Below are 22,867 nucleotides of genomic sequence, written 5' to 3' on the forward strand. Positions count from 1 at the left end.
GTAATGCAGCCAGAAGGTATCCTAGCAATTAGCAGCCACAGGGAGCTAACACGAGGGTAGATGTCGATGTGTAAAGTCTAACAAAATGGAAATTCCTGGATGGAGCAGTACATACAGTGGATCAATGCAAGGAGCACAGAAATACGTAACAGAAAACAGCATCCACAATAGCTTTCGAGTACTAGCTCTTTTTCTAGCAAGCCCCCCCCCCCCCCCTCCACACACACACAAATGCACATTCCCATGAGAAATAACTACAGCAGTTTCCCAAATGTATGCATTAGACAACCAACTGTTACACACTATGGAATTACCATACAAAGCAAAGAAAGACTGAAGCCTTTCAAGAGAAAAAGATGAACACTATAACAGCAAACCTCAAAATTCACTGCACCACTATATAGTCTTACAGGTGTCTACTATGTCTTCCACCAAACCTTCTAGAAACCCATAGTCCATCATCAGGTCTTTCACCAGACTTTCTCACAATATCCCATATCAAGGTGGTATTCAGTTTTTGTGATGAACTGCTTGTGAACATCTTATTCACATATCTTCTATTCCTTGTACCAAACAGATTCAGGCAGAAATAAATCATAACTTTTTTAAAAAATTCTCTCACTGTTATTCTGTAGGAAAGTTTTTGTTAATTAGTTATAAACATTCCAAGGGGAGCGGTGGCCATCACAGGCAAATAGTAGATCAACCCCAAATCAAATGCCGCTAAGAAAGACAGACAGATTAAGATTGTACCTCTGATTACGTTTGACCCTTTACACTCTCTCGTAATCCATTTTATTTTCTTCTACTGAATTCTAGCTGACTATACATTATCATTTTAAATTTTTAATTATTCAGCCAAATCCCAGATGAGGAAGAATATTTTGCTAACTTACCCAGTAACATCTCATCTCAGAATATAGTGATCTTAAGCTTACACAGTTTATATTCAGACTGTCATTCCAGGCTCACCTCTAAAGCAAACTGCAACCCCCCTTTTTTCCCTCCTATGCCGTATTTATCAAATCCATGGCATTACACTCTTGGTCAAAATGTGTTATGGCATATTAACACATTCAAAACTGACCTCAAACGCTGTTGACAGGGCAACTGAACTCCTGAACTTAGCACATTTTTAAAAGGAAAAAAAGTAGCATTGTAACATTAAATATGAATGGGGTGCCAATGAGGTGTTCACACCTGCTACATCTATTCATAAGAATATTTTTATTGTATATTGTAAATAGAAGACATTCTAAATATTTTTACCAAGCTGCGTTGCCCAAAAAAGTATGTACCATATTTATGCATAATTTTCCCCATTTTGGTATGTTTTGAAACACTATGGCATACAAACAGCAACATCACAAACAGGACACCACCATGATGTTTTTTTTCTAAGCAGTTGGTACATAAGCCTGATTTTGGGAAGGCCTAGAGAAGCAACAGTGTTTTTCCTTGCTGTATAGCATGAAAGAACTTACTAACTTTAAAGCAGTAGATGGTACTTCTGCCCATATTCATTGTTTTTTGATAAAGACAGAGTACATCAGTGCCTATATCAAAGGAGTGAAAGAATATTTCTTCTCACTGCCTGAATTGCTATCTCTTACTCAATCTACATCATTCACATCAGAGGGCATCAACTGTAACAGTAGCTGCAAATTTTTATGCACAGTGTGAGACAGATTCTAGTGATAATCTGGCAGACTGACAGCACCGAAGTTCTTCTTAGGCTCCATTCATGTTGTGTTAATAGCTGTTGCATATTTAACTGGTACAGAATTGTGAATATATTTGGTAATCAAACATAACAATTACATCAAATGGAATGAAAGGAAGATGATCATTTATTGGCATCACAATAATGAACAACATAGATTTACTGAAACTTGAAAACTAGAATAGGAGTCCATAGTGTTTAATGTCCCGACCGGCTGACACCCCATTGCTCAGTTCAAACTACTATGGATAGAAACTTGAAATTTGGATAGGACATTGATCTTATACTGTAGGCATTATTTAAGAAGGGATTTTTCAAAATTCTACCCTTAAAGGGGTGAAACAGGGGATGGGAGGTTTTTTTGAAAACATATCACTATTAACGCCTTTTTCAAGCTAGAACTACAAATGCTAGTATTTAGTTTCTTGGTTGCAAATAAAGAAATATGTGTTTCAGCATTTTTGGAAATTAAAGCCCTAGGAGAGAGAAAAAGTGGCTGAAAGGTTTTTTGAAAACAGACCATTATTAAACCACAACTAACATATTTTTGAAGCTGCATCTATGAAAATTGGAATTTGATTTCTCAGTTGGAAATATATGATTCAGTGTTGTTGGAAATTCAATCCCTGAGGTGCTAAAATAGGGGATTAAAATTTTTATGGTAATGTTTCAATACAAAAGCATTTTTGAAACGAAATCTCTGAAAAGTAGTATTTGGTTTCTCGGTTAGAAATTAAAAAAAAATATATATACATATTTTGGAAACTCAACCTTTAAAGTGAGGCAGTGTAATAGGGAATGAAAGTTTTTATGAAAATATTTCATTATGAAAGAATTTTTAAAGCTAAATCTAAGAAATTTTGTATTTGGCTTGTTGGTTAAGAAGGGGTAAGTGTTTCAGTGTTTTTGGAAATTCAAGCCCTAAGGGAATAATCTAGGGGATGGAAGTTTTTATGGACGTATTTAATAAAGAAAGCTTTTCTGAAAGTAAATCTCTGAAAATTTGTATTTGGCATCTTTGTTAGAAACAAAAGATGTGTGTTTTTCTATCTTTTTTGGAAATTCAACCCCTAAGGGGATGAACATTTTTATGAAAATATTTTGTTATATTTAAACACATTTGAAGCTAAATCTATGAAAATTAGTATTTGACTGTAAAGAAATATGTGTTAGGGAGCAGTAGTTTGTATGGCTGTATCACCACAGGAACTCAACAGGCAGGATTGAAAAAGACCTCTGACTCCAGCTACCAGAATCACTTTTTGGTCAGAATTACCTTCGGAAAACAACATGTTTCTATGGCCTTAATTAGCATAAAAAGTTTACAAGATGTTGCAATTTGTGGGCAAAATAAAAATTCGATAAAAAAAATATATATATATCTGTGCAAACCGTACAGCCCCCAAGAGCGAAGCAGCAGGCACTAAGCTAGTTTGGTGTATACTTCAAAGAAAATAAATTGCCTCTATCAGTTAGGGAGGGTTTTATTAACAGTCACATAAATTTCTCTCTTTCTCTTAACTTCACAATGGTGTGCTACATTTCAAATTATGAGTATTTTCTCTATCAAGTACACAAAGGATATAGTTGTTGATTAGCATATTCCCCCTGCAATATGGCAGTGGATTAGGTAGGTTCTTAGAGCGGCAAAGTTCTCGTAACATGAAAGTGGTTCTATATACAAAACTTGAAACCTGTATTGCACTTTAGCTTTGCTCAACTACAATTAATTCATTCCAATTGCAAAGTGAACTTATATTTCTTATGTTAATGAATATGATTTACAAAGTGGAAACGAACAGAAATATTGTTATTTTTGTTATTTACTGATAACAGGAAACGGTATCAGCTGTTTCATAACATTAAATTGTGAAGTTATAAATTCTGTAATTATCAGGTTAACATTCATACTATGCAAGAGGAGAAGATGTCATAAGCAAATGAATGTTCAAGGTAAAACTGTAAAAGTAATTAAGAAATTGCTGGAGTATATAAAAGATAACTTAAAAACTAGATAATTGTATAACAACAATAGAATTATAACGACAGTATGTAAATTTCATAAATCACATTGTAATCAAACTATAAAATGTATTAGTTTTTTGGTGCAAACATTGCCAAGGTTGATGTCTGCAAAATCATTTACATCTACATCTTCATACATACCCCACAAACCACCATACAGGACATGGTGGAGGGTACCCTGTGCTACTGTTAGTCATTGCCCTTCCTGTTCCACTTGCAAATGGAGCGAGGGAAAAATCACTTTGTGTATGCTTCCATACAAGCCCTGATTTCTTTTATATTGTCTTAACAGTTCTTACGCAGGTGGCAGTAGGAGTCATCTGCACTCTGTTGCAAATGGTGGTTCTAACGCTTCCTCAACAGCATTGCACAAAAATAATGTCTTCTTCCCTCCAGGGAGTCCCATTTGAGTTCACAGAGAATCTCCATAATTCTCATGTATTGGCAACGAATCTAGCAGCATGCCTCTTAACTACTTCAAAATCTTCCTTTAATCTGACCCGACAGGTTTTCAAACACTTGAGCTACACTCAAAAATGGGTTGCTCAAGTGTTCCGTATGTGGTGTCTCACTTTCTTAGAATTCAACCATTCACTTTCTTAGTAAAAGCAATGGTAGGGAAAAAATTGGAGGCCACACACAGGAGCAACAAGATGTGAAGCATGGTCACTCATATTATGCAATAATTATATAAATCCTCAAGAAAGATAACAAAAAATCATAGTGATAACCGCCTATAGCAATTTATTTTTATTTGAAACATTTACAACAAAGGACATGTCAGAACTCGAAAACTCTGAATTAAGGACTTAGGAAAAAACTATGATGAAACATGAAGTTCAATCTCAAGTCAGTCATGATAAGTACTTTCCCACTTTGAAGTATATTTTTATATTAACTGTGTTATTAATACAGTCAAAGAATGTGGAGGTTGCACCTCTTATGCTGATACTTATCTTTATAACTTAAAGACAGCTACCGCAGAGCCTACAAACCCGCAATTAGTTGCATGACTGGAAAAAATTAAAGATTTTCATCATTGTGAACTTGAGCAGTTATTACAAGTTTACTGTTATCAGTCACGGTGACTGGTAACAGTAAACTTTTGTTTCATTTAATGTCAATAACAGTCATGGTAAAGCCTGACCTAAAAGGTTCGCATTTAAAGTTAAGCAGTTACATTTCACTTAACAAGTAAAACAATTTTCTTAGATTAGCTGCACCCAATCTTTTTATAAAATCTTTTGACAGTTACCTCCATTTTTATGATTACCATTCTTTTCACGCGAAACCTCACTCCCTCTAAAAAACTGTGGTCCTACAAAAAATATACCTCCTCTGATGGAGATATACAACACAAAAAAAAAAAAAAAAAAAAAAAAAAAAAAAAAAAAAAAAAAAAAAAAACAACAAAAAAAAAAACAAAAAAAAAGCTTGCCAGTACCTATGCTTTCTGCAGTATCCAACTGATCACACTTTTTTCTCATTCTCTTCTTATTTCAGTTTAGAATTATGGAATACCTTCTACACCACAACTAAGTTAACAGATTTTCAAATCCCATGTGCTGTTGACTACTTTTTGTTTAAACTCTCTTTCCTGCCCTGATGTAATTACCAAGACCCATATTACTGGGAAACTTCCTTATTATTTCCTGTCTCTATTTGATTTTACAAATAATTCTGTGAATATTTAGATTATTCAGCCCTTTATTTTCAAGGCAAACGTCAACTTTTTCTTGAAGTTATTTGATAGTGAAAAGGAGACAACCACCTTATAAAATAAAGTCCAATGAGAAGAAGCTACAGTAATGAAATGTGGCCCTTTCTGTCTGTGGATTGCGTAATGATTTACGATGCAAGGGTGAAATATCCTAAGGCTTTTTACAGATGATGCTTTTTCCTTAATGAAATTTTATCAGAACAAAGCGTTTCCTAAAATAAGTCTAATAATGTAATAACTGGAAATCCATCTCGAACATGAGAATATATATGACATATATGTCGCATTCCATGATCCAGCAAACGTAACAACTACATATTGATTGGAGGTTACGTATGTAAGAGGTCAACAGTGACAAAAAAGACTTCAACAAACATCGTCAAGAGGTGCTAAGTAATAATCAGAAGAGTCATTATACACCTTATCTTGGTTGGGAGACAGCATTACAGGTATGTATAAAAGTCCATTTGTTTGCAGTTTTAAGGCTGTTGCGATTCTTCCCATCGCCCCCACGTGTAGCAACAGACGATGGGCTGCGCACACTGGAAACCAGCCCACCACCCCCGAACACCCTCGCTGATCACTTTGCCGGAGGGCGAACTTAGATGGCCACATTTCCCGTATGCCATGCACACTGAACTGTGATTCAAGCAGTCCCTTGTTCTGCTTCTGAAGAGGTAATACACCTGGCCATGCTCTCAGCAGCTCGCGCACATAATGCCACATGGCTCATATCATCATCTGCTACATTTCACTGGGATATGTGTGAACAGCAAGATTCTTACCCAATGTTCAGTGTCAGTATTCTGTCAGGGTTTGTTCAACAAGAGGAATGCTACTGTATCTTTCTGAGCCACCTTCCTGAGCTGTGCTCCTCGAGGTGCTTCTATTGACTACAGGTGTGTAAAGCCTGATGCTGGATGCCTGCAGTGTAGTGCAGTGCACAACAGAAGTACCACGTGAGTTTATTACTATTCCATCACTGGCTGTTTTGGCACTCCCTTCCCTGCCAAGTGTGCCATTGAAGCGAGTTTTCCTGCACTACCAGATGACAACGAACAAGGGCTGTAAGCCATTCATGGTCCGCCTTGTCCAGAGATTCCACCTCGAGCAAGGGCCCTCCTTGATTAAGAGGTATTAACTCAATGAATTTTACTGTAGTTGTTAGCTTTCAGGAATAATGTCTCAGAACCGGTCCATCCAGCTCTTCCAGCATGCCCCATTAGTTATTGTCATCTTCCTTAATTAGCACACCATTTAGGACACCATTTAGGCATGTGTCCCCCTTAGGAGTATAGAAGGGAACATAACTCATTCCTTCACTGGTTACCCTCTCTAAATCAAAGCATTGAATCTCTTTACCGAAACATCTCGTTTTGCTTTTTATTATTTTGATTAGCACACCCCACGTGGTCACAAAATATGTTGCCATTAGGTTGATTGGACGCATCCCGCTCACACCTCCACCCACCCCTTGCCTTCTCCACCCCTCCTGCATTCGTCCACACATGCCAGCCCTCCGAACACATCACTGCTCCCTTGCTGCACCCCTCCATGCATACCCACACTTCGTGATTACCACCGAACCTCTCGCACCCCTACCCGTACCTCTCTGCGTACGCTGTCCCCTCGCATGAAGCACCACACCCCAAAGTGCGGGTGCGCAGTTGACAGATGCGTGCCTACACAGGCCATAGTGTTACTGTGCAGCTTACTGAACACTCCTCCCCACAATAGAACATGGCAAAGATTGTATTGTGTTGTCCACACTATGCATATCCTGCCTACCTTCTTCTCCATAGTATTGCTTACCAGAACCACTCCACAAACCACAACACACTACCCGCACTCTTAACCAAAATGTTGCTGGCCCATGTTCCCACCCCAACAGTGGTCATGCTCCACAGGCTCTCCAGCCAGCAGCCCCATTACCCATCCCGCCCCAGCATCTATGAGCACTTTGGAGGTGCCGCAACTCCGCATGCACCTGTCAGCACTACATACCCACTTGACTTAGCTGACCTCTGACCAACAGGGCAGTGTGCCCAGCACAAGCCAACTCTGCAAACCCTCTCCCAAGTTATGCAGCCTCTCACTTGCCCCCTTCAAACCATGAGTCACACACCTGTGGTTTGCTTTCATCGAGGCAGTTAACACAAGTTGCTCTGTCACAAATGATGCAATGAAATTTGGGATGGTGGTGTTCACCTCGACCCGCCCATAGTTGCTCAAGTACGGGATGTTATATCAGTGACCACACAGGTCCGTCCCTGTTGCTGGATCACATCTGAGTGTTGTTGAACTGCACATTCTCCCTGAAGGGCTGCTGCTAAACTGCTGGCTGATTCGCCTTCCCAACCCCATACAGGCTGCCCTGGCCTCACATGCCCATTTATCGTTAGACGATGCAATGGTCTTGGCCAATAAACTATCTGAAACCCTGAACTCACTCCTACCCCCCCCCCCCCCCCTCGTGGGTGCAGCGTGAAACACTGGCTACCATCCTGTGGCTCCGGCCAGCTATTCACTCACCCCACCCACGCCTCCACGTGCGCAACGGCACTAGCGTCACGTGCCACTAACAACCCTCTGCTCAGCATGCAGGCCCCTGAACTCTACCAGATACTAATGTGCCTGAGCTACAAAATGGCAGCACCTACCACCACTTACATCTCACACATCTGCCACCAGGTGATGACTGCCCTCTGCCCTCAGACACGTGATGCCAACCCAGGAAAAAACATCATCCCCACCCGTGTGGTTGTAACCCCCCCCCCCCCCCCCCCCCCCGACAACCACCGTGAACTAGGCACAGCTTCCTGGTACCACCAGAAGTTTGGGGAGAACGCAACCAACTGCAGACTCCCATGCTCCTGGTCCCCAAACCCTGGCAGCCATCGGAAGTAGGCACACCCACCCACTGTACCAATTTACAGCACCTATTCATACAGGATCTGAATTACATTAGTCTCCCTGTCCACTACCTCAGTGACATCAGCTCCAAATTATCCAAATTCCCCCTTAAACTACTTCTAATGCCCCCCCCCCCCCCCACCCGTCCCCTCCTCCTCACTGCCACCAACAACTGAGCCATCCCTACCTAATGGGGTGGATACTTGCTCACTCGATCTAGGCTTCCAGCATAAACTTCCGTGCACCTTCAAGGTCGTGGACAGTACTGACCCCATTCTGGGTGCTGACTTCCTCAGTCATTACAGGCAACTGGCCGACTTAGCGAAGCACCATTTAGTTGACAGCACCTCTGGCAGGAGCATCTGCTGCAGCTCCCGCCCTGCCATATGCTTCACTGTGAAACAGCTGGCAGTTTCAGGCCCAGCCCCTTGCAACTCTCCTCCTCATCCAGTCACCCAGCACCCTTTGGAATCGTTCAGCATGACACTGTGCATTATATCGCCACTAACCCTGGCCCCCAGATTTTCTGCTGTGTCCGCCACCTCCTCCCTCACACGCACAAAATCGCACAAAAGGGGTTCAAAGAGCTGCTTGCCAATGGCATACTTCACCCTTCCAAAAGCCTCTGGGCTTCAGCTCTTCACTTCACCCTCAAAAGAACAGTTGCTGGCGCCCTCATGGTGATTACCGTAAACTCAACGACTGCACCATTCCTGACCGCTATCCGGTCCCACTCTCCCCCACCTATGATATTGCCATATCTCAGGAGTTGCTGTCTTCAGTAAGATAGATTGCACCAAAGCTTACACACAAATCCCAGTCACTCCAGAGGACATTGAGAAAGCAGCTATAATCATGCCTTTCAGCCTGTCTGAGGATATATAAATGACATTCGGTCTCTGCAATGCCGCACAAACATGGCAGCGAATTTTGGACAACAACCTCCACAGTATACCATGTTTTTTCACCTACTTACATGATACATACACTCATCTACTCCAGAGACCCTACTGAACATCACCAACACCTACAGGAAATTTTTTAGTACCTACAGAAAGCTGAAGTGATCCTCAACATGCCACAATGCATTTTCAGTGCGAGTGAGGTTGAATTCCTTGGACATCCAGTATCTGCTGCTGGATCCCACCCCCTCCCCAACGCAGTACAGGCAGTAGCAGGCTTTCCACACCCTATTAACTTCAAAAGCCTCCAGCATTTAATTGGCACTCTGTGGTGATAAAAACAAAGGCAACAAGATGGTCCCATGGACCCATGCCACGACTGAGAGCTCCAAAAAAGCAAACTGGGACCTCACCAATGTGGTCCTTTTGGCCCACTCCCACCCTAATGCCCCTCTTTTAATAGTGGCGGGTGGCAGCCACGTGACTATTGGAGCCATCCTACAAAAATACATGGACAATGTCTGGCAACCACTTGCCTTCTTTTCATCCAAGCTCTCTGACGCACAACACTGCTGGGGTGCATGTGTCTGTGAGCTGCTCGCAGTCCAGAAAGCCATCTGCTATTTCTGATTTTTAGTCAAGGGACACGTATTTACAATCTTCACAAACCACCAACCCCTCACCTCTGGTTTTTGCAGGAAAGACGTAGACCAGATCTCACCTCGACAGGTTAGGCTACAGGAGTATATCGCACAATTCACTACCAACATCCAGCACATTGCTGGCATCGATAACATTGTTGCAGTTTGCCTTAGACGCTCCTGCACCATCACACACCCCTTAGACTACAATGCCCTGTCCACTGCTCAAGAAGGGGACCTGGAGCTAGCTCACACCCTTCAAAATGTAGACTCTGGCCTTAATCTTCAGCTGAGATCCATACCCGGCTCCGACCATAATATCTGGTGAGACATCCTCGTGGAACCTTCACAACCTGACAGTTCCAATGATCACTCTCCCCCCCCCCCTCCCCCTCCCCCTGCACCCTCCTCTATCCCACCTTCCGAAAACTCACATTTTTCTGCATCCGTGGCCTCGCACATCCAAGCATCCACGCTTCTGCCACTCTTTGAAACAACACTTCGTCTGGCTGGGTATCAAATTTGAGGTGCTTCTATGTCTACAGGTGTACAAAGCCCAATGCCAGATGCCTGGTTTGTCCTCCCAGTATCAGCAATTGGAATAATGTGTGCAGTGTAGTGTAAACAGCGCACTGAAGTGCAGTGCGCACCACGAGTACCAGGCGAGTTTATTACTATTCCATCCCCGGCCATTTTGGCACCCCCTTTGCTGCTAAGTGTACCACTGAAATGGGTTTTCCCGCTCCGCCAAACAACACCAAACAAAGGCCATAAGCCATTCATGGTCCACCCCAAAGATTGTACCCCAAGCAAGGGACCACCTTGATTAAGCAGTATTAATTCACTGAATTTTACCACAGTCATTAGCTTTTAGGAATAATATCTCAGAACCAGCTCGCACGGATCTTTCAGCATGCCCTGTTAAATGTCTTCTTCCTTAATTAGTGGACCACTTAGGAATGTATGCCCCTTACGAGTGTCCCTTACGAATATTGAAGGGAACATAAATCGTTCCATCTAGGCTATTACGTTCATGTTTAAAACTGTGAGGGTGCTTTTAACAAAATAATCTGTGACACAATCCCAAAAATTCACAGCCATTTCTTATACAACTGGAAGCAGAACTCATTCACAAAAGATTTCTTCAGCAAAATGGCAGTGAGACTTCATGGCAGATTGAAATTATATGCCAGACTGGAACTCTAACTCTGACATGTAGCTTTTCACATTTAATGCTTGTAAAAACTGAGCTATCCAGTTTGCCTAGAAGGATCAAATTTGCAGTACTACTTGTATTACACAAGTAGCACCGTATTTGTTCTATTTGGTATGGGTCCCATACACTTGAGCAATATTCTAGAATCAGTTGCACGAATGATTTCTAAGCAATCTCCTTTGTAGACTGATTGCACTTCCCCAGTATTCTAACAACAAATTGAAGTCTACCATCTGCTTTACCCATGACAGCCTATCCAGTCATTCCATTTCATATCCCTACAAAGTGTTACACTCAGGTATTCGTACGGGTTGACAAATAACAACAGTGGCTCATTGACATTACGGTTATAGGATAACACATTTTTTCATTTTGTGAAATTGTGCATCTCACAAAATGCTAAAATGTAGTATCCTATGACTATTATACCAATGAGCCACTGCTGAAATCAGCCAAGTCATACAAATACCTGAGTGTAAAACTTTGTAGGGATATGAAATGGAATAATTGCATAGGCTCAATTGATTGGTAGAATACTGGAGAAGTGCAATCAGTCTACAAAAGAGTATGCATACAAATCACTTGTGTGATTGGTTCTAGAATTCTGCTCAAGTGTGACGGACCTGAACCAAGTAGGACTAACAGAGGATTTGAACATATACACAGAATGGCAGCATGAATGGTCACATGTTTATTTGATTTGTGGGAGAGTGTCACAGAGATACTGAAGGAACTGAACTGGAAGACTCTCGAAGACAGACAAACTCTTCCGAGAAAGTCTGTTTACAAAATTACAAGAACCAGCTTTAAATGATGACACTAGGAATATACTACATTCCCCTAAGTAACTCACATAGGGATTATGAGGATGGGATGAGATTAGAATAATTACTGCATGCACAGAGGCTTTCCATTAATCATTCTTTCCATGCTCCAGACGTGAATGGAATGGGAAGAAACCCTAATAACTGGTACAATGGGACGTACCCTCTGCCATGCACTTCACAGTGGTTTGCAGAGCATAGATGCTGATGTACGTGTAGAAGGTATAAGGTAAATGCCCAAATTTTGTTTAGCATATAGTTTTCATGCAGCAGGAAGTTTCAATACAGTAGGCACACTGCCGTGCAGTAAAAGATATTTTTATTTTATTTTGTTTATTTAAGAAATTTCATGGGACTATGTGAGTCAAAGTTACATGGTTATGGATTGAGGAAGGATGTAGTTTACAGAATGCTAATCAGAAAATTTACAAACAAATAATTAAGTAAAACACAGGAACACGAGGCTACAGAAATAAATAACACATTATAAAGAAAATGTTTTCAACAAGGAGTGAGCTGCAAGGAAATATTTCAATTTGGATTTGAATACTTCGGGTTTATCACTCAATTTTTTTCAGTTCTTCTGGAAGCCTACTGGAAAATGAGACCTGCTGAATAGCGCACCCTTTTCTATACAACTGTGTATTGTTGTTCAATTTAGTGTTCACTGAATAGATGATGCAGTTTCTTCTGAAAGAATTACTGGTGTCGACAATATATCTCATGATAGTACAGGGATGGCTGAGTTAGAATTCTGAGACACCTGAACAATGGGCTACACAAAATTCATGAGCTGATACCACAGATCAGACTGACCACCTTTTTATTGGCTAAGAGTATTCTCGGTGAATGCAAATAATTGCTCCAAAATATAGCACCACAAAAAGTAAAAGAGTCAAAGTAAGCAAAGGAGAGAAGCCTTTACGTTTCAGAGTCACAAGACATTGGCAATCATTCTTATAATGGAGATATCAGCATTCAGTTTCTGCACAAGGTCTTGAATGTGATACTCCCAAAAATTTCTACCATCTACATCCAGTCCCAAGAATTTAAACTGGAAGGCTTCAGATGACTGGCCACCTAGTCAATTTTTGCATTTACAAGAGAATCATGTCAGAAACTGCACGCATAGCACTTTGTTACCGTTAAGTGTAAATCCGTTCTCTGAAAGCCATGTGCTGATGTTACTGACTACCCTATTAGCTATATCACATATACTGTGTGCTACGTCTTTCGCAATAACATTTGCGTAATCTGCAAGGAGAAAATTTTTGTGTCATCTGTCATTTTTAGTGACAAGTCACTGATTTGTACCAGGAAAGGCAAGGGACCAAGAACAGAACCCTGTGGCACCTACCCCTCCCTCCTGCCCGCCCCACACCATCAGTTTACATGACCCCAGACAGATTCAAAGCTCTTCTCTGTCTGTGGGCACTGGAGGACAATCTGCGTCTTACTTTCCAGAAATGAAGTAAACCATTGTTGAGCTTTTTCCCTAATGCTACAATGTTCTAACTTGTGCAAAAGTATTGCATGGTCCACATAATCAAAAACATTTGTTAAATCACAGAAAACACCTACTGTCATCAACCAGAAAGACTCACTGCACAAGTGGCTAAATACAGAACTAAATATGGTCCATTGGTCTTCATAATTCTACTTGAAAATTCATCATACTCATGGGTGTCTATACTTTTTAATGAAGTAATAATTTATTCAATTTCGTCTCTCCTTACTTTCTGTAGCTGCATGTGATGTGGTTGAATTTGAACATCAGCTTTTAAGAGTTCTACACAGTTACCAGTACCAATAAAATTTAGATTTAAGTGATTATTTAGATTAACTGACTATTAAATATTTTACACAACTCTGGTGGATCGCTAATGTTCTTATTCTCACATAGAATTAAGGTGTACCGTATTTACTCGAATCTAAGCCGCACTCGAATCTAAGCCGCACCTGAAAAATGAGACTCGAAATCAAGGAAAAAAATTCCCGAATCTAAGCCGTACCTGAAATTTGAGACTCGAAATTCAAGAGGAGGGAAAAGTTTTAGACCACCCCTCCAAATAGAAACAAAGTTGGTCCATGGTAACATGAGACACAATTGAGGTTGAATGGATGAAGATACAGCTACAGTAGTGTGGTTCGAGTCGTAAGCTTAACAGTTAAGCTTCACCAAGTAGCCATTGCTATGTGTCAGGCGCTCCGTCCGTATTTATATGGGTACCCTTCCTTTTTCAAGTGCTTCGTCTGGTTTGAATCAATTGCTTATTTTGCTTTGATCTGATAAGTGCCGTTCTCTTTGTTATAGGTGTTTACGTCACTCTAAGCTGAAAACGCATTATTGTACTGTGGCATGCATTGTTTGTCGCATGCTCGCGGCATGGCTTGCTTTTGTGCGCGCTACCATGGCTTACAATAAGAAAAAAGAGAGGAATTGTCTCATACGAAACAACGGCAAGAGACTGCTATTTGTTGTTACTTACACTGCTTTGATAATGATCAACAAGAACCAAACAATAGACTGCGTACGATAGAATTTATTCCGAACGAGAGTTTAGCGAAAATTTTTCTCCGTTTGAAAATCTGTGCAGACACCTCTTTAGTACATTACATTCTGCACAGAAATTAGAGTCATCATAGATTCATGCTTCATTTCTGACTGTATCACTATTCAGCATAAGAATAATACAAATATAAACATGACTTATATGTATATTCTTCCGCGTTTGCTGTTGTCTCAATCTAGTTTCGTAGTTTATTACGCAGACAGGATTTAAATGATAGCAGCAAACAGGAAAGAATACAAGGCATAATGTTTACAGTCTTCTACCTTTTTTTTAATTTATTTGCTGACGCATAGGTTTTGGCGCCAGTATTTATCTTTGTGCGTGCAAAGCACGCCTGTGTAGTGCTACATATATTAGACATCAGAAGCTAGTTGTGGCGGCACCTACCAACATTTTTCAGAACTTCCGCTTACTTTGCACTCGATTCTAAGCCGCACGTTGTTTTTTAGGATTACAAAACCCGGAAAAAAGTGCGGCTTAGATTCGAGTAAATACGGTAATATGTTGAGTGCCTATGTTCTGCTCTGATACCTCTTTCACATTTGACCATATTGTTTTAATTTTTTTCTGAGAGGTTTCTGTTCTCTTGGTGTAATATAATGTTTTAGCTTGGCTGGTGACCCTCCTTAGGACTTTACAGTATTGCCGGTAGTAATATTCTGTTACTGAAATAATCTTGATCATTAACGTTTAACAGTCCATTAGTAACTTTTCTAGCATTTTTCCCATCAACTAGAGAACAATCTATGAAGATACTGTCACAATCTATGAAGATACTGTCTATGTTCACACTGTTGTTTCCCTGAACTCTAGCTGGAAAATATACTGTCTGTACCAGGTTGTTAGATTCAAGTATATCCATTAATATTCTTTTCTTTGGAGAATCAGTCAAAGTTTATATTGAAAGCCCCAAGCTTCTGTCTTAAGAACCAAGGCTAGTACAGTGTTAAGTCTGGTGAGGAAAACTCTGCAATCTGAACTAGGGGATTGGTAGAGATCTATGGTGAAAAGTTTTCTCCTAAAAATTCAAACTCCTCTGCACAACCTTCAAATATTTGGTCTTTACAATGTTTTGCTATGTTCACCCTCTTGAATGAGGCAATACATTTGTGATAAATTGCCACTTCTCTCTTCTGTAATGAAATTATTGCATAGAAATCAGATAAGATGTACCCCTTCAGAGGAAGCCTTAGTACTTTTTTGTTACATAAATGGTGTTTTGAGATACAAATGTCATTGTCAATATCTATTGCCAATTCAAACATGAGGAAGGTAGTTACAAACTAACTTTATGATTTAATTATTTATTTGAATCCATTTTACAGAACAAACAATAAGAGTTTTACATAATTTCTATATTTTACAATACATTTTGGATAGCAGATGGAAAAGAGTTTTGATTCCTCTATCACAAGGAGGAGAGTAATTTGTCTATGTTAGTTCGTACATTAACTTACCTACACGACTATGACCAAGTGGGCCAAATATGTTGAAATCACTGAGTGGAAGACTGAATTTATGCAGGGCATATCTCAATGTTGTCCAGAGGATCTGAGCAAGTTTTAGTTATGTCTGGGATGTACTAAACAAAAGATAGTGGCCACACAGCAGTATAATATCTCAATGGAGAACTCCTGCCATATACCACTGACATAATTTTGAAAAGATTGTTTACATTGTATTAAACAACGGTCGTTACTAGCATCTTCATGATGAAAAGCTTCATTTCCCCCTCTTCTCTAGACACTCACAAACTTTTGTTTTCCACTTCTCACTGTTAGTCTTGGACTGAAATGTAGAGTAGCACATTCAAACATTGCCCAGTACCACTATATGTTAAAGAAACACCTTTACTTTTGTTGTAGTGGGTGGTAGCAGTCTTTGGACAAATTGTGCAACTTTTTTGTTCTAGAAACAGATGGTACAGCACTTCTTTAGTATTGTCTCTGGTTCTCAATAGTGGACTGGGACATCCCTTAACCGCATTATATTTACTCATTAATTTCAGAACATTTAAACTGACAAATATTTACTATCAGAAACAGTCTTGACCACAAATTATTTATTCCGGTGACCGGGTTCGACTACAACTGTGGTCATCTTCAGACCAATGAGGTAGAACCTCCTACTGGTGGTAAATCACTGCGAGTAATGATTTACCACCAGGAGGAGGTTCTAACTCATTGGTCTGAAGATGACCACAGTTGTGGTCAAAACTGGTCACCGTAATAAATATTTTTTGATCAAGACAGTTTTTGATAGTAAATATTTGTAATAATATTGATCACTGTATACTCCCACAATATATTCAAAAGTAATTTAAACTGACATTTGTCTTCACCGGGACCTACACATGATTTTAACTGAAGCACCAAAGAAACTGGTATAGGAAGGCGTGTTCAAATACAGAGAGATGTAAACAGGCAGAATACGGCACTGTGGTCAGCAACACATATATAAGACAACAAGTGTGTGGAAAAGTTGTTCGATCAGTTACTGTGGTTACAATGGCGGGTTATCAAGATTTAACTGAGTTTGAACATGGTATTATAGTCAGTGCACGAAGGATGGGACACAGCATCTCTGAGGTAGCAATGAAGTGAGGATTTTCCTGTGCGGCCACTTCACAAGTGTATGATAAAACCTCAAATCTCTGACATCGCTGCGATTGGAAAAAGATCCTGCAAGAACGGGACCAACGGCACCTGAAGAGAATCGTTCAACATGACAGAAGTGCAACACTTCTGCAAATTGCTGCAGATTTCAGTGCTGGGCCATCAATGAGCATCAGCATGCAAACCATTCAACGAAACACCATCAATATGGGTTTTCGGAGTCAAATGCCCACTCGTGTATCCTTGATGACTGCACGGCACAAAGCTTTATGCCTCGCTTGGGCCCGTCCACACCGACATTGGACTGTTGATGACTGGAAACATGTTGCCTGGTCGGATGGTCTCGTTTCAAATTGTACTGAGCAGATGAATGTATATGGGTATGGGTATGGGTATGGATGAATCCATGGACCCTGCATGTCAGCAGGGGACTCTTCAAGTTGGTGGACATTCTGTAGCGGTGTGGGCATGTGCAGTCGGAGTGATATGAGACCCCTGATACATCTAGATACAACTCTGACAGGTGACACATATGTAGTCATCATGTCTGATCACCCGCATGCAGTGAAGTTTACTGTGTATTCTGACGAACTTGGCAATTCCAGTAGGACAATGTGATATCCCACACATCCAGAATTGCTAGAGTGTGGCTCCAGGAACACCAAATTCCCCAGACATGAACATTATTGAGCTTATCTGGGATACCTTACAACTTGCTGTTCAGAAGAGATCTCCACCCACTCTTACTCTTACAGATTTATGGACAGACCTGCAGGATTCATGGTGTTAATTCTCTCCAGCACTACTTCAGACATTAGTTGAGTCTATACCACATTGTATTGCACCACTTCTGCATGCTCAAGGAGGCCCTACACGATATTGGCCCATGGACCAGTTTCTTTGGCTCTTCAGTGTAAATTCCTTCTTGGATTATTTTTGCAAATGGATGGCTCTAGTTCAGACTTGATTCAATGTCTTATTACATGTACTGTACAATTTATACTACTGATTTCCAACTTTTTGTGTGTTCATATTAATAAAACTAGCTGACAACTGCCTAACGCCACATCTTCTTGACAGTACAAAAATACAGTATTTTTCTGAAGCGTTTATATATATATATATATATATATATATATATATATGCACTAGTATAATATAGTTTAAAACATGATACACTGATATCTATGCATTACTTTCATTTATACAAATGAAAAATCAACACCACAAAACATTATCTTGAAACTGCTAACTTATACACATCACATTCTTTACATCCCTGCCACATTAATTAGGAAATTATGTTATCAATATTTACATTACTTAGCATACATCTTACAGAGAATTTACAAAATGTGTATGCATTGAACAATGACTATTAGGCGTACTTGTATACAATAAAAATACATGTATACAATAAAAATTTATTGCTTTCCATTCTTGGCGTAAGTTACTAAATAAATAAGAGGAAAAGGGATTGCTTAAATCTAAACAGACTCTGTAGCTTTGCTCTTACTAAATAACGCAAGGAACACAACTATCTGAATAGTCATATCAAATTTTTGTCTTTGAGATGCATTAATTGGAGAGCTCACTAATAATGGGAGATTTTTACCTGGTATCGTAAATAGCTTATTTCGCTATCACCAAACAAATGCTTACAAATAATGAAGTACTTTATCATAGTTTGTATAATTCCATTTGTATTAATAATCACCCAGCAATTATGTAAATAATGAAACTGTTATTTTCTTACTTGTACGATAAATGTTGAAACACCAACATTTGTACCAACTTCACAAAAACTCTCTCTCATAGGAATTTATATGCTTTGTTGCGAACTTTATCCCTCTCAAACACCTACTTCACATGGTCCTTCCCTACCTAGTGATCTTCCTTCCTGGATGTTGATCTCTACCTCTCAGATGGCTCCATAAATACACTCATTCGTATCAAGCACACATATACCAACAGTACCTCCACTTTGACAATTGTCACCTGTTCCACGACAAAAAGTCTCGTTCACACAGCCTTGCCACCCACAGATGCTGCATCTGCAGTCCAAAGCACGAGCTGTCAAAATATACCAACAACCTCTACAGAGAATATCCTATCCAGCATATCCATAAACAGATCTCCTGTGCCATCTCCTCTTCTGACACCAGTAATCCTACTAACCAGCTACTAACAAGGGCTCCTCTAATCAGCCAGTATCATCCTGGCCTTGAAAAGCTCAACCACATACTTCACCAGAGTTTTGACTACCTCTCACTGTGCCTTGAGACGACAAAAAACTACCCACATTAGCCAAAGTAGTGCCAGAACCCACCCACCCTACAGAATATCCAGAATATTCTTGTCCCTATTCCAGTCCTGCACCTCATGCATCATTCACTTGTGACACCTCATGCATCATTCACTTGTGACTAATGCAGGTGCAAGACCTGCCCCATACAATTATCCAACATCTCCTAGTGCAGTCCAGTCACAGGCATCTCCTACCCAATCAAAGGCAGGGCTGTGTGTGAAAGCAGCCATGTTATATATCAGTGATGGTGCAATAACTGTACAGCATCTATGTGGGCATGACAAGTATGAAACTGTCCACTTGTATGAATGACAAGCGGCAAATTGTTGCAAAATGCAAACTTGACCAGCCAGTTGAGTTGCCAAATATGCTGTACACCGTAATACAAATGACTTCAAAAGCTGCTTCACTACACGGTCCATCTGAAGACTTCCTTCTAGCACAAGTTTCTCTGAGCTACACATAAGAGAATTCTCTCTCCAGCATAACCTATGCTCTTGCATTCCCCTGGCCTAAACTTCCAGCAGTTTGTTTCCCACTGTCTCACATTACCTTTCCCCTTCTCTCTGCTGCCCACACTATCCCTTCCTAATCCAGATTGTGTACAGCCCCCCCTCCCCCCCACTCTTCCCCTCCCTGATGTGGCCCCTCTCTCCCCCCCCCCCCCACTGCACCTCTTTCCCCCTCCTTTCCATCCCTCTCCCTTACTCTCCCCTTCCTATCTCTCTGTTCATCACCACCTTCCTCTCTTTTTCTCCCCCCCCCCCCCCCCAATCCCTCTTATGTCCTGCCCTCTGAACTCCTTCACATTGTTGCACAGCCACTGAGTCATGTAAGAAAAGACTTACTTCACACTACCCCTTCCATGACTCGTGTATCCTTCCTTACCCACTCTCCCCACATCCATCTATCCAGGCAACCACTGTCAGTAATAGATAATCAATAATACATCTTGCTGCTACTGTGGGCAGATTGTTTGTTTGTGTGTGTGTGTGTGTGTGTGTGTGTGTGTGTGTGTGTGTGAGAGAGAGAGAGCTCAAAAGCTAGAGTCAACTATCTTTTATCACCTGTTTCTGTGCGCCACACACTACTCCTCTATAGGTAAGTAGTTGTTTTTCCCTTATTTTATATATAGATGAACATATTAGATAACTAAAGTAAATTATCTCACTTGAAGGATCCTCAAACTGTGAGGGCATACACATACCTAACTGGGGAACTACTACTGTAACGGAATCAGGAATCACCCCCCCCCCTTTTTTTTAATATTTTCATGCTCCTTTTCCAAAATAAATTATACTTGAACAAAGGAAAATCCAGGATGGAATGTAATACAATAAATTATACTTGGTAATATATGACAGTGATGTAACAACCTCTGGTTGTCAAAGCACCCATATTAATCGCCATATTAAAGTGGCATAGTGGTTAAAATAGAATGGACTCACATTCATGAAGTGTGTGATTCAGTTTAGGTATTCAATTGTTTCCCCGAATCAGTTGAGTTTAAGGTGAGTGTCTTCTTTGAACAAAGCCATAGTAAATTTTCTTCTTCACCCTTGTACAACCCAAATTTTTGCTCCATGTCTAATGATCTGCTTGTGCATAGTAAGCATACAAATTGCTACATTTAATTTCAGTTGATTAAAACTTTTGATTACTTCACTGGTACATGTGGTAGGACTGCCTACAAACTTGCATATAATTGGTACACAGACCACATTTTATAATCATACAATCTAATTTCATTAGATAAAAATTTTGGTAGCAATCTCACATGAGCATGCAGGCATATTAATATTTAATTATAATGTGCAAATATAAGTCAGGAAGCAATCTTATTGTTGATTTCAGAGACACCTATCTACTAATCTCTTGGTGATAACCAGATCATCAAATTATGAGAAGAATATAAAGTTAACATATGATATATAAATGAAAGTACTGTGTATTCACACTATTTCTTGTGAAGTAGACCACAGCAACTGATACTTTTCATTGTATCACCAACTTCAATAACACAATATTCCTTTACAAGTACATATGTGAGCAAATTTATGTTAACATAAAATCACCCTAATTACAGAAGCTCATTGTTGTCATAAATGTTGCCTTCCAATTCAAACTACTGGTAGGATTACACCAACAAAATCAGATTCTTATACTGAGTTTAGCATCAATGACTTTAAAATTTCATGAAGTTCCATAATAAGATTCATGCATGTCAATTATTTACATTATTTTATGGAGAAATGTAATACATAAGCCAGAAATGGGGATGAAATAACAGAATTGTACAAGTAGGTTGTGTGAAGAATCTTATCACAAATAACATAGATGTTTACTTTACAATACTGGCCAGTGAAATGGAACAACATACTATATGAAAACAAATGCCAAACAAGCACATGTATTACAGTGAGCTGCAATGAAGAAAAACAGTCTTACATACCTGAATTTACAGTGTAACGTGTTTTTGCACTCATACAATATGCCTCAATCACTCGAAGTATTAATGCATCCTCCTCAAAAGTCTTCTCACCTTAAAAGAGAATCTATAGTTCTTAAATTCACAGTGGATTCTACAAAAATAACAATTAAACCAATTTAATATATTTCTATTTTAAAAGCTGTTTTATTTAGTACATCTATAAATTCTGAACTGTTTTCTCAAAAATTAATAGCCTAAACTCACTGTGTTTTCTGGTGTTGTGAGCAGGCTTCTTGCTGCTGTCATCGCGACCAAGACCTAAACATGGACGAATGGGAGGGGAAGGCCGAAGACAAGACATGCTCCATCCCTTGTTGTTAGCTGGGCGGAACACCAGCTTTGCGTTTGTTTGTGGTGTGCTGACTCTTGGCGATAACGGACCTGTCAGAGCACTCTTCTGTAAGAAAAACAGAATTATTTTACTCAAAGAAGCACTTTTGTAACATTCTGAATGTCAGTCATGGGGACAGAAAGGCCACATGGTTTTACTCGAATACAGGACAATTAAAAATAACATATAGTGATTACAAAAAGCTATAACTATTTACTCATATTTGGCAAACCATTGGTGAAGAGCATATATGAGCTCATTAAATCTGACTATAAAGGTTATGAATCAATGCACACACAAATTTTATTTATTGGTTATACTGGTTTCAAATCTATAGTCATTTCCAATAGACCCATGAAGTAAGAAACAATATGCAAAAACACACTTGTCAACGTTATATTAACGAAGTCCGTAGACACCTAACTACACTACATAAATTAAATAAGATACCATAACGTTTTTTGGCCGATGGCTGCATCAGAATGTAGGAGTGAGCACACACATCAAACTGTATTAACCGGAATGAGATTTTCACTCTGCAGCAGAGTGTGTGTTGATATGAAACTTCCTGGCAGATTAAAACTG

General features: G+C 39.8%; 1 protein-coding gene across 1 annotated transcript in view; it reads right to left on the reverse strand.

The window, feature by feature from the left end:
• The window catches only part of LOC126162189 (rho guanine nucleotide exchange factor 7), a gene marked incomplete in the record, with an annotated part of 149,487 nt that overhangs the window by 24,399 nt on the left and 102,221 nt on the right, over nt 1–22,867 (reverse strand). The window contains 2 exon segments of the mRNA XM_049918516.1: nt 21,913–22,002; nt 22,156–22,348. Coding sequence (XP_049774473.1) covers nt 21,913–22,002; nt 22,156–22,348 — 283 coding nt within the window.

This window comes from Schistocerca cancellata, chromosome 2, assembly GCF_023864275.1.
Source record: "Schistocerca cancellata isolate TAMUIC-IGC-003103 chromosome 2, iqSchCanc2.1, whole genome shotgun sequence".
Lineage (NCBI taxonomy): Eukaryota > Metazoa > Arthropoda > Insecta > Orthoptera > Acrididae > Schistocerca > Schistocerca cancellata.